The 14,479-nt window shown below is 41.9% G+C and overlaps 1 protein-coding gene across 3 annotated transcripts in view; it reads left to right on the top strand.

Moving 5' to 3' along the window:
* LOC106808181 (WW domain-binding protein 2-like) overlaps window positions 1-12,992 on the top strand; it is a 14,575-nt gene extending 1,583 nt beyond the window's left edge. The window contains exons 1-8 of one of the 3 annotated variants that reach the window (XM_014810776.1): window positions 2,422-2,443; window positions 6,586-6,691; window positions 7,034-7,172; window positions 7,504-7,596; window positions 7,925-8,071; window positions 8,282-8,371; window positions 8,819-8,907; window positions 10,284-12,992. In XM_014810776.1, coding sequence (XP_014666262.1) covers window positions 6,614-6,691; window positions 7,034-7,172; window positions 7,504-7,596; window positions 7,925-8,071; window positions 8,282-8,371; window positions 8,819-8,907; window positions 10,284-10,721 — 1,074 coding nt within the window. In that variant the 5' untranslated portion in view covers window positions 2,422-2,443; window positions 6,586-6,613 and the 3' untranslated portion in view covers window positions 10,722-12,992. Of the gene's footprint in view, window positions 1-2,421; window positions 2,444-6,585; window positions 6,692-7,033; window positions 7,173-7,503; window positions 7,597-7,924; window positions 8,072-8,281; window positions 8,372-8,818; window positions 8,908-10,283 lie in introns of those variants that run through there. The other 2 variants (XM_014810775.1, XM_014810777.1) reach the window with 2 other exon arrangements.
* Window positions 12,993-14,479: the final 1,487 nt, after the last annotated feature.

Here is a 14,479-nt window from a genome sequence, read left to right as displayed (position 1 = left end):
AGCGAACGGGTATATGCTTCCCCTGTTTACAATGTCTGCTTATTTTTTTTCGCTGCGCGGCCGCGTTAGAGTCGCCCCCCGGCCCGGGACAGTTTGACAACCAGGGGCAGGCCCCCCCAGGTCGCCTGCTGGGTAGACTTTTTTTCTAATCGCACTGGCGACTGCACGAGGCGCGACCGTATTTCTCCACGCTGCTCTTTCACCTATTATTGCCGACATGTTCCTGGTAAATGCCGTCAAAAATGCTCATCATCGGCAACACGCGCTGGCTGCCAGCACGCTAGGCGTGCTGCACAACGGACACATAAACTATATTTACTTATAGCAGGGTAGAAAGCGTGCCTGCCAGATTCGCTTGACCGCTCGCTTGATTATCACACGAATACACACAAATTAATAAATCAACAATTCATACGATCCAGTGCTTCGAAATAGACCGTTGTACGGTCCAGTGTACGTGACCACATTGCAGGGCACTTGAAGGTAGCTTCAATAAGAATATAGATGCTAAACAGATACGCCGAGAATCTATTTACTACATTGTTAAGGGGGTCTCGGTTAGACCTCCCGTTCACCTATTATTGGCCGACAGTTTTCTTGTCAACTTTGGTCCAATTGTTATAGCGTCCAACCTGATATGCGCCGGGGGGGGGGCGGCCAGTTGCTTTCGCCGCGCGGGGCGACCTCGGTTGCAGGGTTGACACTGAAGTACTACTCCCATAGCCAGGGGTAGGGGAGGGGGGGTGAGGAGCGGGCGGGGGGGGCCCGGCGATCGCGCACAAATCGCATCGGCGGTTGCTGCGGGGCGATTCAGGCGCAGCTTTCAGGAGCAGAACAATCAGACAGCTGCCATCTTTGTTTTGGCTATGTCAAGAACACTGTGTTACTTGTTGAATAAAAACATAATGTCTCTCTTCAGTAACCAAGCTGTTTCACGCAAATCAGCTCAAACGACTGACGAAATTCTTGCTGCTTCGCCGAAACCTTGCCTGCTATGTAAATGGCTGCAAGTACAGGGCTTATTATATAGACTGGCCAGGGTTCTCCCCAGCGATGAAATTGTTAAACGGGTCGGGGAGGGGAAGGGGAGGGGGGAAACTGTTGGAGGAGGGTCCGGGGGGGGGTGCCGTGTTTCTTTTACGCGTGACCACTACATTAATTGTGATAATAAATCGCCACCACACCACTAGACAGCGCTATTTGGGCCTCGGTTCTTGTATATATATAGATAGCCGCAGTCAGTGACTTCAGTATAGTGCTTGGGTGGTGGGGACAGGCTTGACTGTTTTTTACTTGTGTATTTCTGCAGGGCATCAGTGCATGCGTGGCAGGGTAAAAATACACGTGCCGGGTGTCCTGGTCGAATGGGAATTCTTGACGATCGATTCCCCCGCTGGCAAACTTTTATTGTGGTAGAATTTAATCGGGGCGGAGGTAATTTAAACGAGGCGCAACGATTGAAACAGGGGGGAGTTTTCCCAAACGGGGCGCACTCGCCCCGTTTGCGCAACGTAGGGAGAACCCTGACTGGGACTCGCTCCCACCTCGATTACCCATAGCTAAGCCGAGAGGTGGGAGCGAGTGCCAGTCTATGGGCTATAGGCGGTGCGCAGGCGGCGCACTGCTTTCCAACTCCCGTACGAACCTCGTCATTGGAACGTTGCAAAAACGTTGCAGCGTTGCGGCGCAAGAATGAGGCCACGAAGAGCGCCGGTGGGTGTTTCCTGATTCTGACAGACATTTACACTACGGGGCAAGGTTCGCGAACGCGAGAATTTCGTCAGTGTTTGTGTGATTTCGCATGACACAGCTCGGTTACGAACAGAGACATTATGTTTTTATAACAAGTGAACACTGTTCTTGACATACAAACAAAGATGGAAGCTGTTGGATGTGTATTCGTGCTGTGAAAGTGTGAAATCCAGCGAGCGTCGAGCGAATTTTGCGATCGTGCTTTCCTACCTGCTATATATATAAGTGCAAGCGTGCAACAGTCACGCCGCAAAAGCAATGGCGCCGGCAGCGTATGGTTGGACGTAGGATTTGGACGGTGAAAGAGAGTATAGAAACATTAAGAATTTGGTAGTAAATAGATTTCGTATTTAGTTAGCATTATATTTTATTGAAATGCTTCAAGTGCCTGTATCCGTGACAACCCGAATTTGCGCCGGACAACATAACTAGACTGAGACATTGTCCGGTGGTCAACCAAGAAAAATGTGACGAAAAACGCACTTTATTTATATTTTTCTGACCGCGAATTGAATTTCTTTCGGCTGTCGATCGGCATGCATTGCGTCCATAGCTAGTGTTGTTTAGCGGCTTCTCATTGGTCAACAATGCCGTGGCTTCTCATTTGGCTAATAAGTATGCGTATCACAACTCACGTTCGTAGCGACAACAAATTGGACTGTGTAGACAAGTTTCATCGGCGAGTAAACAGGTAACTACTTATCGATCACTACAAACGCTTTTTCTGCAGAGACAAATGACTTGTTGCTGGTAGATTTGTTGTGGCAGTGATGTAATCTAATCTGCCTGAGAGGTAAACATTGACTAACTGGACCGAGTGTATCAGCGATAATAGAGGTATTCTATAGTTAGCCATGTCAAGCCATTTTAAACTTATTTAAAATAAAAAAATAAAACATGCAGTGAGTCACTGTCAGTAAGTATAGCTGTTCCAGTTGTTAAGAATGATATCAATTTTGAAACAGACTTCTTAGAGTTGAGAAGAAAAGTTTATTTTTTATACAAAACGGATTCTATTCAAATGACAAGGTTAGGTTTGGATTCGAGACAAAGTTCTGTGTTCCATTGGCATTGATTCAATGAGACCTGGAATACATTTTGCATAATATATTCAGTTGCAGCTTGAATTTTTATTTAATGGGTATATAGTGATAATTGCAGCCAATGTCATTTAGTATCGAGTCATATGAGTCACACTGCAATAATATTATTATACATCTGAATGATCTGATCATAAGTGGACCAATTGATATATAATAATATTATTGCAGTATGACTCATTAAATATGAGTGAATACCCTGAAACCCGATGTCTTGCATTTTTATAAACCAAATTTTTTTTGCTAATGTCAAGACTCATGCAAAAGAAGATTAACTAGTCACGATGACCGTCCTGATTCATGCAAAGTATTAAGTTCACAGGTTGAAATAAAATAAATTTAAAGATATTACTCCTACAGTATGTTTTTGGGCAGTGGCGTAGTTGGGGGGGGGGGAGTGGGGATCCATGTTGATCAGAGTTAAAAAAATAGAATTGTTCTACTAAAAAGAGAATTGTCGTAGTCAGAATGAAGGCTTTACATCTTACAGGCTGCAAATACCATCTCCTTTGATATACATTTTCACAATTTTCTGGGGGAGGACTCCCATACCCACCCTGCCTGTTTTTTACCCCCCCCCCCCCCTTGGAATCCTAGACCCGCCACTGAACAATTACAAATCTTGGGAGCAGAGAACAATGAACAAAAATGTTGCCTTTTCGCATGGCGCCCAAAACAAAGATTGCAGAGCTGAGAGGTAGAGGAGCCATAGGGTGTGGAGAGGGAGGCGGAGGAGCCATTAAAATATTAAGTCATCCACTATTTTGCGCAGTTCGCTGTTTTTGGCCCCCCTTGTTAAAAAATCCTGGCTATGCCACTGTTTTTGGGTGTTTTCTGATCATATTATTATTATTATGATTATTGAAAATAGGAGATTTGGGGATGTTTTTTTGGGACAACCAGAAATTGGTGCGGACAACGGACAACCACATTTTTATTTTATTTCGAGCACTGTACTCCATCTTTGTTTCTATTTGAAGGACAGTGTTCACTTGTTATAAAAACAGACTGTCTGTGTTCGTAACCGAGCTGTGTCACGCGAAATCACACAAAGCCTGATTTGAAGCAACGTCAAGATTTCAGACTTTCAGATCTGAAACATTTATTTTCGCATCAAAACTTATGCATATATCACTATCAAGAGTATATAATGGGAGTTCTCTCTTATATACTCTTGCTTTATATATCCCCCCTCCCTCTTCTATCACACCCAAGGTGAGCTACAGTGTCATTGACACTTTCATTTTATCAAGCATGTGAATCTAAATTTATTCAGTAAAGCCCCTGGCCCTCATATAAATTACTGATTCCATTGATCCATTTCTCACCATGATTTATGATGTTTTCCTTGATTATCCCTAGATAAGGCTTTATAATCAACCTATATTATGTATATGTGCATACACGGCCCACGCAAAGCCGCCCATGTCAGCAATCAGCGATTGCTTGCTGGAGTTCCAATCATTCTTCCATTAGGCATCAGACATAGTTCAGTAAAGAGGCATGGAATGACAAGGAAGAGGAAAACATGCTGTCATTTGTGAAAGTTTAAAATTTGGCTAAGCCTTATAATAAACAGGTATTTCGTGTGTGTGACAAATTTCAGAATGGCTCAATTTGCTAAGAATATTGGTGATTGCCAGGAAATTTCAGAAATACTATCTGGTTAATAGGCACCCTAACCCTAACAGAAAGTAAATAAAGCTAAATTTGTACACGGCGACTAAGAAGTGGTTTATTAGAAATAAATGAAGTTCTCAAGTTTCTCATATTGACCAGTGCCAGGCTGATTTGCCTGTTTGGCAGCCAGAGAACCTAGTAGGACGTATATCAACATTTAGCTTGACATGATTAAACCAGGTAAATCATTACTAACGCTAAGAGGGTCTATATGTCCTCCAGGGTACTGCCGGAACGTACCCGGGGTACGGTCCGGTATACCGGAACGTACCCTGGTACCAGAGCATATAAATCAACGTGATTTATATGCTCTGCTGGTACTATCTAATATGCCGGACCGTACCTCGCCTACTCCACTAACGAGTCTAGGGAGTCGCCTACGCCTACTCCCTAACGCTAACCCTAACCCTAACCCTAACCCTAACCCTAACCCTAACCCTAACCATATCAGATAGTTACCAGGGTACGTTCCGGTATACCGGACCGTGCCCAGGGTACGTTCCGGCAGTACCCTGAACGACATAGACCCTATGAGCATTGCTAAACCTAAACTGTGCCAGTTAGGGTTTAAATGAACCCATATACAGTACTAATGTGAAATAAAAGTTGTAAGACCGTGAAAACATAAATTTGATTTATGCTAAATATTTTAGTGCTGAATTGCTTTGTTCAGTTGGATGTTGTTATTTATTTACGATCACTGAAACTGGCTGTGATATGGATTAACCAAGTATGTTGCTTCTCCACCAGTGACTCCGAGGGTCATCGTTGTCTATCAAGCCTGTCATTAAAGGGAGATTTCGCGTGTGTGCGACTGTGATTGAGCATCAAAACTGCCATTCAATTTGTAGTAAAATTAGCTAACTTTGAAAAGACTTTTTTTTTACCAATATAACGAGGATGGGAGCACGTTCATGCCACCGTTGCAATTAATCATGCTCTGCCTAGCCGTGTTATCAATTTATATCTTAATTATTTGTCATTTTTGACAAAGCTCGTGTATTTTAAAGCCCTACAGTTTATTTGTGTAACCAGCTAGTTTAATGCAGTGTTTCCCCTGGCCAAAAAGGTCTGTGAGGTGGTAAATTTGTGTGTGTTTGCGCATTTCGAGGTCCTAGCAAAGCGAGCACCGCAGGTGAAAAAATGGTGCAATTTGGTGTATTATAAGCACTGTTCTATGGAAGAGCACTGTTCTCTTTCGTCAGCGAGGCGGTGTTTTGGACAAATTTCTGTGTGGCGGCTGAGCATTTGAGCGAGGCGGGCCGCCTCGCTCATGTCAATGCAGGGGAAACACTGGAATGTATTTGTAAAATTCAAGTAGAAGGCAAATGAACTTAGTGCAGTGCAATGTAATTTCAGCTGAGTGAGCCAGAATGAAAGAAGAAATGATAGTTAGTAATGCAATAGATTAAAATGAGAATATGTAGGCCGATTGGAATCTGAATGAAAGACAATGTAGTCTAAGCATTCATAACTATGGATGACTGTTAAATTTTAACTTGCTTTATACCCCTTAGGCCTAAGTCAGTTTATATTCAAAGTCTCTGTAAGCACACGTCATCATAATAACTGCTTCTTTAATTTATTTATTTTTCTCAAGAATGAGTTGTAAACTGACAAATACGTAACAGTAATGTAAATATTTTGGTAATATGCTAATTCCAACATTATTCGTTCATTAATAGTATTATATAGAAATATTACTGCAGCACACCCTAAAGGTAACCATGTGAATTTCTGCATCATGGTATTTAAATATTTCTACAATACACAATGATTAGAGGAAGTGTTGTTTGGGTGGACCAAGCTTTGCTATTACTCACCGAGTGTAGAACTGTGTATCTGATGTATAATTAAAGAAACCAATAATCAACACTTATCTTCAACATTCCATATACATTAGTCCAGTCTCATGTATGTATAATTGAGGGGAAGGCACTAGGGTTTGGTCCTAGTATCAGAATGGTGATCGGGTGAGTGTTTAATTAGTATATACTGATTTATTAGATGTTCTCGTATTTTGTGTCATTGATCATTTCATTATTTATTTCAGAATTTTATTGTACTGTGATGCAGTTGATATGAAGATAGAATCAAACACCGATGTAGACCATTTCAAGGGGAACCACAAAGGGCGAGTGTACCTCACAACACACAGGGTACCAAATTATCTTGAAAGCTTTGCTTGTAAAAGGAAACAAACTGCATCTCAATAAAGCATAACGTTACACGAATAGAAAGCAACGTTGGGCATACATAATAAACATGCATCTGCGCTATGCATTCCTAATCTCATTTCATCACACTCGTTATCACAGCAGGAATATGCAATAAACACACGTCTTTATTCCTGAAACCCTCTTACGTGCATCATCCCAACTTGCTCCGCCATAACCGAGTGGCACAGTCGCGATATCTCGTGCTGCTCATCCCGACCCCGCTTGCTCCCGCGCGCGTAAAACACACGCAGGTGTAGATGTAGTCACGTTGTTCTCTCGCAGATGATCTTCACGAGCGTCAGCGACAAGGACATGCTTCAGTCGTTCAGCATGCCGTTCATGTGCATCAAGGAGCTGGAGCTTGAACAACCCGTGTTCGGCGCCAACTTCATAAAGGGCAAGGTCCTGTCACAGCCGGGCGGTAAGTGCCATCGCGCGCCTGCGCTCGTGAAATGTCAACGCAACACGCGTCAAACAGCAAGAGAGAGGGAGAGAGCAGACTGCACTCGTGTCGCCTGGTTGTTCCCCTCAGTGCACTCCCATTAGTTCTGCTCAACGTCGTTAGTTGTTTTGCGGCAACGGCTGGATACTTGCTTGTGGTAATTGGAATTCGGACTATCATACATGGTTAATGTAGGGGATTAATGGGAATGTAGATTGACATGAATTAAAAATGCAGACGAATAAGCACGTTAATTTTAGCCTTTTCCACTGTCAATATACATGTACATGTTACGATCTTTGCTGTGCAGGTAACTGGAATGGTCAGGCAAAGTTTAAGCTGCACTTCATGCATGGCGGAGCGATTGAATACGGTCAGGCACTGCTGAAGGCGGGAAGAATGGGTGAGTTGCCGTGTTGATGAAAACAGTTGCGATCATTAGCATCAGTTGCGTGGACACGAATGCAAAACGTCTAGTGTGTCTTCGTTTCAGCTTTACTTAGCTGCTTTAGCAGGCTAATGCGCATACTATTAAACTGTCATTTTGTGTACGGCGGGCGTGAATTTAAATGAAAATGTAAATTTCTACCAGATTCACAATAGCACATTGGATCTGTTGGTTTTTAAAGGTGTCATGCTGTGACGTTTATAAATACATTTTCCTGCTGTATTCGAATATTTCCTAGCAATATAATTTAATGAAATGAGAAATTTTTTTTGTATTTATATAGCATGCAGTAGGGGAATGGCCCAGCAACCACCACCGTACGTTCCCCCACCAGCTTCATTCCAACAAGCTCCTCCACCAATGTACATGCCACCACCGCAAGGATACGGATTCCAACTGCCAACTGACACATTTCCCACAGCTCCTCTCGGTAGGACATGCTCGATCAATTTTAATGTGAAAAGTATCATTTATTGTAATTATGGGAAGATTGGAATGTTTTACGTACAATTAATAGAATCGAATTGGTGGTATAAAGAAGGGGAAATTCATTGCACTCGTGTTTGCATGTCGTATGTTTACGTGTTTGTGCATGGGAGCACCGCACTGGTTTATCAACTCTGTTCAATGTCTCATGCAGCGAATGGACCAGGAGTGTACATGTATGATGCACCACCTCCTTACCCCGGCATATATGAGACGACCCCACAGCAGGCGCCCTCTGCTGCAGGTTAGTAGAAGCTTTGATAGCGTAAAAAATCATTTATAAGCTCATGTCAATTAAAGGATAACCTGTCCTCGCTCCCCTACTCGTTATGATTCTGTTGTTTACAAGTAAGTACATGTCACATGAAAGTGAAGTCATGCTCATAGATGATGTCATTTCCTTCACCGTGGTTGAAGTAAACTTAAGGATCAATTTGTAGCAGCACAGTTGCTTTATTTGGGGAATTGTAGTTACTACGGAAGCTTTGGGCAGAATGCGATAGCATGTTTTTTGTTGTATTCATTGTTTCTAGAATGTCCTGTGTAGAACCCCATGTATGATACATTACCAGCGATGTTACCAGTGATATGATGTCATTATAATTTGTGATTAAATAGTTATTATAATTAACATTTAGGTGTACCTCAATTATTGTATTGACATTTGGTGGATTATTTGTGGTTTTTGCAGCTGCGAAGGCACAGGAGGCCGCACAGAGCCAACCGAACAATGCTTACTACAATCCGTCGAACCCACACAATGTCTATATGCCCCAGCAGGTTAGTCTATCCTAGTAAATTATGCAACACATGTTGAAGAACGAACTAGAAGTGTTACATGTGTCCACGTTTCAACAATTGAAGCAGTTCAGCAAACTTTAACGCTGATCCAGCAAACTCACTGCTGCTGTACGTTAGGGTCCCTGGATTAGCGATGCTCATTTTGTATCAAATATGTAACTTGTCTCGCAGCTTATAAGATGCTCCGATGCATTGATTGTACCCTAAATTTAGATAATAATCTGAAATGAATTGTCAGCAAATAGTTCTGTCATCTACCAGGTATATGCTTACGGTGGGTAAGACAGCACCCTTGTATTTCCTATGCTTTCACCTCTCTTCAAGTCTCTGTATTTTGTGAGCCCTCCTCGCTATCTACATTCAATGATTCATATGTCAGCATTGGTTGGCACTATAATTGCAGCTAAAACCCTGACCTTCGGCTTATTGGATGCACAGTCGTTTTGCAAGATATTTTTTGAGAAAAAACAGTACCCTGTAAGCCACAAAATACGATACTCTCCTGATCACAATACAAACGAAGTCGCATCACTCTGGTACATTAAACAAGTGAACAATGGGCAGCAAATGTCAATCAGCTCAACACTGCACATTCCATCCCATGAAAATGTTTTTTTTAAATTAATTTACAAATAACTAATAAATGTTACACTTGGGGAAATTAAAACATAGCCAGTAGCGTGATAATCATGTAGGACCAAGTACATGCGACGCACGTGGTAGCAAAGCATTGGCATTAAACTGGTGGATACTTTTCGTTTATAGCTATGAGGATGAGAACCAGAATTCATTAGCCTAACTACATATTCTAATTTCAAGATTGTGTACATGAAAAACTTGGTTACTTGGAATGTGCGTGTGCGTGCGCGTGTATATCCCCAGCTTATAATCTGCTAGACAACTCACATGATTGCCATGAAATTTTGACTAGTTGACACTGAATACATGCTGTTTCTATTCTTTCCGCTTTTATTCATTCTTCTGTAATAAATTTTGCAGCTAATAATGTAACACTGTAGAGGTTTAGGTAAATATATGGTATGCATTCAGTTGCTGCTAGGCAAAATCGTCATTGATCAGTCTTCAGCAGCATAGCATTACGTGGTTGTACAGTTCCCAAATCAGCGCGTGTGCGGGCAGCGACAACTCACCATCGCCTGTCACTCCGCATTTATCCTGCTGAACCATGACGAAATTCCTCGTTGGCTCTGATGAGGAATTCGTTCATTTGGTTTGACACAAATCCCGACTAGACTAATTCCTTCTTGTTTAAATTTTATTATTATTTTTTAATTAAACCTTTTTCTAATCGGGGCTGTGGTCGCCACCCATTTACTAATTCGAGTTCTTTTCAGCCCGGTGCTGGGATGCAGCAACCTCCACCATATAACCCAACAAGCAATGGCTACCCGCAGCAGGCACCACCATACCCCCAGCAGGCACCAGCATACGGGTACCCCCAGCAGTCACCGGCGTATCCACAACAGGCACCGGCGTATCCACAGCAGTCACCGGCTTATCCACAGCAGTCACCGGCGTATCCACAACAGGCACCGGCGTATCCACAGCAGTCACCGGCGTATCCACAGCAGTCACCGGCGTATCCACAACAGTCACCGGCGTATCCACAACAGGCACCGGCGTATCCACAGCAGGCACCGGCGTCTGGATACCCCCAGCAGGCACCGGCTTACGGGTACCCCCAGCAGGGAGCTACAGGCCAGGGTCCACCATACAGTGGACAGACACTTCCCAGTTACGAAGAAGTGTCGAGAGACAAGAAGAATGATTAATACACATCTTCTCGTCGATAGAGCTTCGAAGCAGAGTAAATTGAATTTCGTCGTCTCATCAATTATTATCACGAGAATTATATTAAACACTCTTTTTTTCTCGTGTTTTCGGACATCAGTCGTCGTGATTATCCTAAAGGATATGTGATCGCTGTCTGTCTTGCAGCGATTATATATGTGTGTACTGATTTACCGGATTGCATTTGTGTGTGACAGTGAATCAGTAATGCCATTAGTAGATTTTATCGCACATACATTCTATACTTGTATAAATGGACTCTTTCTGGCGCCAGTACATTGTTCCAATAGTGCCTGAACAGACTGAATATACTGTAATGCTTGCGAACCTATGTACGTTGTTGTTAGAGCCCTGGGGCCTGTTGTCAGAACTATCATAAATTGCTATGATATAAGCCCTACATGTCATTACTTTTGAAGTGAACGGTCGTGCAAAGGTTATGACACTGTGGCCTTATATTAGCCATTACTATTTATGTTGATTCGGACATTCGTACTCTGTACTGCTACTAAGTACCAGCCATTGTTTTAGTGTCTGAATATCCTGACATTTAAGTTTCCAGTAGAGCAAACGAGCAGGGAGGTAAACGCATTGTAAGCACGTCGTCATTTTACAGTCTCCGTATTCTCGTATGATGTGGCGTTGATGGCATCGTAATATCGAACCATAGTGATTAGTTCCAGCCCTGAAAACATTATAACAGTGACTGCTCTAAAGTTGAAGTATTTAAATTTTATATCCTCGTTGCAGATAAGCGAATTCTGACTAAGAAGCAACAAATTTGAATACGTTATCATGCGCTTTTAGTGTTAGTCTTGCTCTTGCCGCACTTGTGAAGGATATTTGGTCATTTATTTAATTTGCGCGTAAGAAACATAGTATCTGCTGCATAGCCAGCAATTAATAAGAGAATCTAAAGCGTTATGGTGGGGTTCAAGAAACTGAATAAACATGTAATTACACTGTGATCGATCGATAACGATGTTATAGTAGCTTTACTGAGAATATATTTGCCTCAAAATGGGATTATCGTACGTTTGTTAGTATGTGTTATGTTTAAATTATTTTATCTAATAAACTGTTTTGGGAATATTGTATAGTCACTCGTAACGAACGTGTATTCGTCGTGTAAACCATAGTAATATACACGTTAGTCAAATCGTGGACTTTAGGTTGGTATAGCGATCCTAATAAACACGTGGATTGTGTTATTACGCACGTGTATGTGTGCATGCGACTGATTAACTGACCATTCAAATATTCAGTAGGATTTCTATTAGTTATATTAAGAATTCCAGTGAATAAAACTCGAAATGAGAACGCTGTAATTCCGTGAGTAATCCCTCCTCATTTTTAACATGAGTCTCCCGATGAGGTTTGCCCCGCTCACAGCATGACCATAATTCAGCATTACTTCCGAATGAGATTGGTTGCAGACATATCCGTTACAATGTGAGCGTGTCACTTTTCATTCTAACTAAAGGATGACTTTGTTACTAGCTACGCGCTCTTATACGCCGAATATTTCATATGGAATCATTTCGGATCAGGCAATCGGTCGCCGTGGAGTAGAGGCATACCTACATTACGATGGTGTACTGGCTTGGTGGCGGGTTACTGTATGAGGTAACAGAATGAAACGAATAGAAACTTTGTCGGCGATAGTGAACGACTGAAACTGAAGCTCATGAAGGTATAATAACGGAACGGTGACAAGTCATGGGTGATCACAGTGTGGTTGGCTTCGATGTGAACATGGTTTGTAAAGTATGAGTGATTTTACCTTGGTGTATGCGTGGGGCGTGAGAATGTATTTCAGTGGTGTACATCTGAGAACATGATAACGAATAAAAGGGCCATAGTTGTTAACGTTTCTATCATATATGTGCACATCTAACGTAGAATTCTGCCACGCTATATGTTAAATCCTCACTTTCCTTATCGTCCCAACATTTCTAGATTTGTCGCTCTCAGCTCAGATATGAAATGTCACGAATTGAGAGCGATCGAAGTGCAGTTTGTTTCTACAGCACGCACTACGGTGAAACTCCCGTGTTATTTCAACGTGTTATCAGGAAATGTCGAGATAAAATTCACGCGATTTGAGAACGGTTGGGGGAGGGGGTAACTGCATCGGTTGTAGCGGCTCGTCATTCTCGCATTATAAATCACAAAATGGGATGTAATGTGCAATTGCCGCTTGTACTTCGTTCGTGTACGTACGTAATAAAGAAAATTCGTTCACATTGTTATCCAAAATCTTTTAATACGACAATTAGAACGCTCTATACCGCGCACCGTCAACACGCAAATTGACATATAGGCCCTACGCGTTGCTTCATTGGCAGGCAGTTGTAGCTATAGATGTCATATATACCCCTGATATCAGGAGTGTCGTAATATAGACTATATATAGTCTATATGGCTATATTATCAACAGTCAATAATATAAATTTTCTAAAATTTCGAAAATGTTCTATTATGGACTCTTGACACTATTATGACACTCCTTGTGATATCTATAGGTGTAGTGAATCATTGTTGCAATAGGGCGCTCTAAAAGACGTGTCGCAAATTAATCGACAAATTAGCATGCACGCGTGAAAAACATAATCTATCTAGACCGGCTTAACAAAAATATCCAAGAGGGTGTATCTCGTTCAGACGAACACATGGTTTATACCGGATGTGTAATGTTTATACATATTATCAGGAGTAGATAATAGAAAGAATCTTCTATTATCTACTCCTGATATTATGAGTAGTGCGTAATTCATGTTTTACTACTTGCGCGTCTTGTCGAGCAGAAAGATCACTTCATAGATATTTGTTATTTGGCATGATGTCGTGCACTGACATGACACGCAAAAACCCAGAGCAAAGACGGGGGGGTGGGGCCGAGTAACTGCTCCGAGACCAGAGGTTTTTACGTAGTAAGTAGAGAATAAGGTAGCCTACGCGATTATTTAGCCCATTATAATAATACAAGGAAACTGCGATAACAAAACAAAGATCCTTGTGGTATTTGTGATAAGAATAAATATTGCTCTATTGCACGTTTATGTTATATTCAATCGATACTTTACGTATATCTCATCCTAGTAAAGTTAGATATAGAAATTAGTGCAGCGTAAATCAAGCATAAGTGTCACATCTTTGATCGAATGCAGTTTTTATATTGAGATCATAATAAATATGATGTATATATACATATAGATATGAGAGTTGTTATCATAATAAAGGGCATATGAAACAGACATGGCTGTAGGCCATCAATACACAAATACCGAGCGCTGTAATTCCCGAGTATAGAGCTTTTGCACTCAAATCATGATCACGCGAGCACATTTATATACGCAACTTTTTGTATCAAACATAAATCAATATTCCTAAATTCAATCATTCAATAACTATAAGACCCCATATGGCCCTTATTGTACATTAAATTGTACATAATGAAAGCGAAAAACTTACCTTATAAACGACAGGCTAGCTGGTGGTACTTTTGAGGCAGAGAATTATATTGGCAGGGGGCCCGAGCATAGAACTAGAATAGAAGTTCTTTATATAGAGGAGCATAGAACTAGAATAGAAGTTCTTTTAATAGATGAGCCCCAGAGAGAGGTAACGGAAGGGGGCCCGAGGGAGACGTCTAGCGGAAGGGGGCCCGAGGGAGACGTCTAGCGGAAGGGGGCCCGAGGGAGACGTCTAGCGGAAGGGGGCCCGAGGGAGACGTCTA

This window comes from Priapulus caudatus, unplaced genomic scaffold, assembly GCF_000485595.1.
Source record: "Priapulus caudatus unplaced genomic scaffold, Priapulus_caudatus-5.0.1 Scaffold258, whole genome shotgun sequence".
NCBI lineage: Eukaryota > Metazoa > Priapulida > Priapulimorpha > Priapulimorphida > Priapulidae > Priapulus > Priapulus caudatus.
Note: the sequence above shows the minus strand (reverse complement) of the source record. Positions and strands in the feature narration are given on the sequence as shown.